This window comes from Sceloporus undulatus, chromosome 11, assembly GCF_019175285.1.
Source record: "Sceloporus undulatus isolate JIND9_A2432 ecotype Alabama chromosome 11, SceUnd_v1.1, whole genome shotgun sequence".
In the NCBI taxonomy this organism is placed as follows: Eukaryota; Metazoa; Chordata; class Lepidosauria; order Squamata; family Phrynosomatidae; genus Sceloporus; species Sceloporus undulatus.
Window position 1 is genome coordinate 1,448,973 of NC_056532.1, and position 3,503 is coordinate 1,452,475.

General features: G+C 46.7%; 1 protein-coding gene across 1 annotated transcript in view; it reads left to right on the forward strand.

Moving 5' to 3' along the window:
- Positions 1-394: 394 nt before the first annotated feature.
- Positions 395-3,503, forward strand: part of LOC121916967 (neutrophil cytosol factor 1-like) — a 6,149-nt gene continuing 3,040 nt past the window's right edge. Inside the window, 2 exon segments of the mRNA XM_042442560.1 lie at positions 395-806; positions 2,287-2,371. Coding sequence (XP_042298494.1) covers positions 729-806; positions 2,287-2,371 — 163 coding nt within the window. The 5' untranslated portion in view covers positions 395-728.

Consider the following 3,503-nt stretch of genomic DNA (forward strand, 5'->3'; position numbering starts at 1 on the left):
TCATCCATGGATTCAACTACTGTACTGTACACAGTAATAGCGCTCTTTGCATTAACTGCTGTGGTTGCTTCCTGCAGAGTCCTGGGATGTGTAGTTTTGTCTGTCGTGGGCCTGCTACAGACTGCCAAAATAAAGCTGCTTGGGGTCTCTTTGGAGGTATGCTGTTTAAATGATGCATGGGTCCTAAGAATCTGGAAGCGGCACCAAAGCTGCCCTCCAGTGCTTAGGAATGGAGTGTGGCTTTGGCGCGACCTCCGGACTCTTAGGACCTATGCATCATTTAAACAGCATACCTCCAAAGAGACCCGAAGCAGCTTTATTTGGGCAGTCTGGAACAGGCCTATGTACTTTATCAAACTGCAAATCCCTGAGTCCCATAAGATGCAGCCTTGACAGTCGGGATCAGAGGGCTATAACTGGGTGGCATGAAAGAGCACCCGAGCTGTGAAGCCAGGGTTGTCTCTTTAGAATCATAGACTCACACTCTTCTGCGCTGGAGATGCGCCACAGGTGCAGAAAACAAGAAAGCGGCACATTACGAGAAAAGAAAAGGGTGGGGAAGTCAGTTGCATAAGAGGAAAGCAATGCGGGGAAGTCTGACTTCCCTTTTTGTCAATGCTAAAAGCTGCAGGCACAGCCCCGCTATTTGGAGAGAGAGAAGAGTGAGAGCTGCCAGCGGAGACTTTGAGGAGTAGCCAAAAAGCACCTGGAAGGATCCAGCTGCCATCATGGGGGACTCGCGGGCCTATATCAGACACATTGAACTACTTGGCTTTGAGAAGCGGTTTTTCCCGAGCCAACACTATGTAAGTACCTGGAACTCAATGCCGTGGTGGAATAGCGTAACAGTGCACCTGATGGATCCCAACATAGAGCTTAGGGGTGTTAGTTTTGTCCTACTGCAGCACTCAGAATCCCCAAGCCTGGCTGATCAAAGAAACCCATTTCCCCATCTTTTCTCACGGGAGACAATAGCGGCATGTGATGGACTGATGCAGTGGCACAGATAGGTTTGTGAAACCAAGAAGCCTTCTTGCTTGTAGGAAGGCGTTTGGGAACCAGCCCTTGTCCAAAAGAGAGCACTGGTTTTGAATGCAGAAGATTTCAGGTTCAATCACAGGATCCTAGAGTTGGAAGAGACCCCATCCGGTCCAACCTTGTGCCATGCAGGAACTCTCAATCAAAGCATCCCTGACAGATGGCCATCCAACCTCTGTTTAAAGACCTCCAAGAAAGGAGACTCCACCACTCTCCAATGTAGCACTTCCACTGTTGAGGAACTCTACCATCAGGAAGTTCCTCCTAATGTTGAGGCGGAATCTCTTTTCCTGTAGATTGCATTGATTGTTCCAGGTCCTATTCTCCGCAGCAGCAGAAAAGAAGCTTGCTCCGTCCTCAATGCGATGCTCATTCAAATACTTAAACAGGACTATCATATCACCACTTAACCGTCTCTTCTCCAGGCTAAATACATCCAGCTCTTTCCTCAAAAGGCATGGTTTCCAGACCTTTTGCCATTTTGGTGGCCCTCCTCAGGGCCATGCCCTACTTTCTCAACATCCTTTTTTAATTATGGTGCCCAGAATTGGACATGATATTATTCCAGCTGACCAACGCAGAATAGGGTGCCACTATTACCTTCCTTGATCTAGACACTATACTTCTGTTGATGCAGCCTAGAATCGCATTGGCCTTTTTAGCTGCCGCATCCCACTGTCGACTCATGTTCAACTTGTGGTCTACTTGGACCCCTAGATCCCTTTCACATGTCATCTTGTCAACCCAGGTGTCCCCCATCCTATATCTCTGCATTTCATTTTTTCCGCCTAAGTGCAGTACCTTACATTTCTCCATGTTCTGGATCCAGATTCTCCTCTCACAAGGATCTGGGGCAGCACTGAAAAAGGCCTTGGGTTAATCAGACACATACAACTACCTCAATCTTAATGGAGAGGTGGGGTATTATTATTATTATTATTATTATTATTAGTAGTAGTAGTAGTAATAGTATTCAGTGCCATGTTTCCTGCCATGAGCTCTTAGAGGCTCAGCTGGAAGAGTGGAGACACCCTTCGGGTGCCAGACACCTGTGTTTTGGAGATGAGGCAAATGCTTCTCTTGTCTTCCGATGCTGTTTGAGCATCTTATATTGGACTTTAGCACAATGTTTCTCACGCGGGGGATCGGCCAGCTTTGTTTTAAATGCCTTTCCCCCATTTGGAAATCCCCGGACTCTGTAGTCTGTGCTCCTGCCAGTTCTGAATGCTACCTTGTTCTTGTCGCCAGGTTTACATGTTCCTGGTCAAATGGCACGATCTCACGGAAAAAGTTGTGTATCGGAAGTTCACGGAAATATACGAGTTCCACGTAAGTACAAATTCGTGCCAACTTCGGAGGGTTAGGTTAAGGCTGTGGCCATAACAAACGAAGCATGGATTGGATAACAGCTTGGTGACCAGCGTGCAAATGTAACGGGGCTTATTCCTTCCAGATTTAAGCCTGCGCAGAATCACAACTTTGGACTAACATCAGATCTTGTGGCACCGTTGAGACAGAATGAAAGAAAGAAGTTGGCAGCAGGAGCTTTTGTAGACTTAAGTCAGAAGTAGGCTTTAGTCTATCAAAGCTCAGGCTGCCAACTTCTTTCTTTTAGCGAGTCTCAAAGGCGCTACAAAATCTCTCTACAAAGGATGGGAGAATTAACCATCAGGGCACATAAAAGGAAATTAAAATGTTTCGGACTTTTCCAAGCGAGTGGAAGGATGAGCCTTGGCAAAGTAAACGCCAAGAGGAGGCGATTGCTTTGGAACATGTGCAAAGTGACGTTTTGCTAGTTAGCTCAGTGCCTGGCTTTTACATTTCCAAGCTGCAGGGCAAGAGAAGCCTTTGAAACTGGGGTGCAGCTTCCTGAATCTCTTCTGCACAGCATAACTCACTGAACAAAAGAGTCATAGAAGGTTATCACACCGCACTTTTCCATCCTTCCCTACTGGGCTGAAACCTTTTAAGCCTGGATATTTTTGCACGCCTCCGTACCCAGCTCAGAGGCATCCCATACCCGATCCGGACTTCTCCATCCCTTTTTGAAAGAAGGACACTTTCCCATTCTTTGCAAAGTATGGGAGAAGTCCAGATGGCTTCCCATACCTGATCCGTACTTCTCCGGCACTTTTTGAGTACGGGAGAAGTCCAGGTTGGGTATGGGATGCCATGATCGGGTAGCGGATACCTCTGACCTGGACACAAAAACATGTGATAAAACCCATGCTTAAGAAGTTTTAAACCCATGCTTTAGGTTAGGAAGAAAGGACAGAAAAGAGCAATGCAATAATCTCCATAGAGTCAGAAGATGTTGTGGGGGACATCGAATCCAACCCTTCTGCTTTGGCACAGGATCTGTAGTGCTGGATGCATGCCACTAAACTGCTCATTCTCAAGCCTGAACACCCCAAATGACTTTTTCACAAGACCGTAAACTAGTTTTTAATAACATGATCACTTTC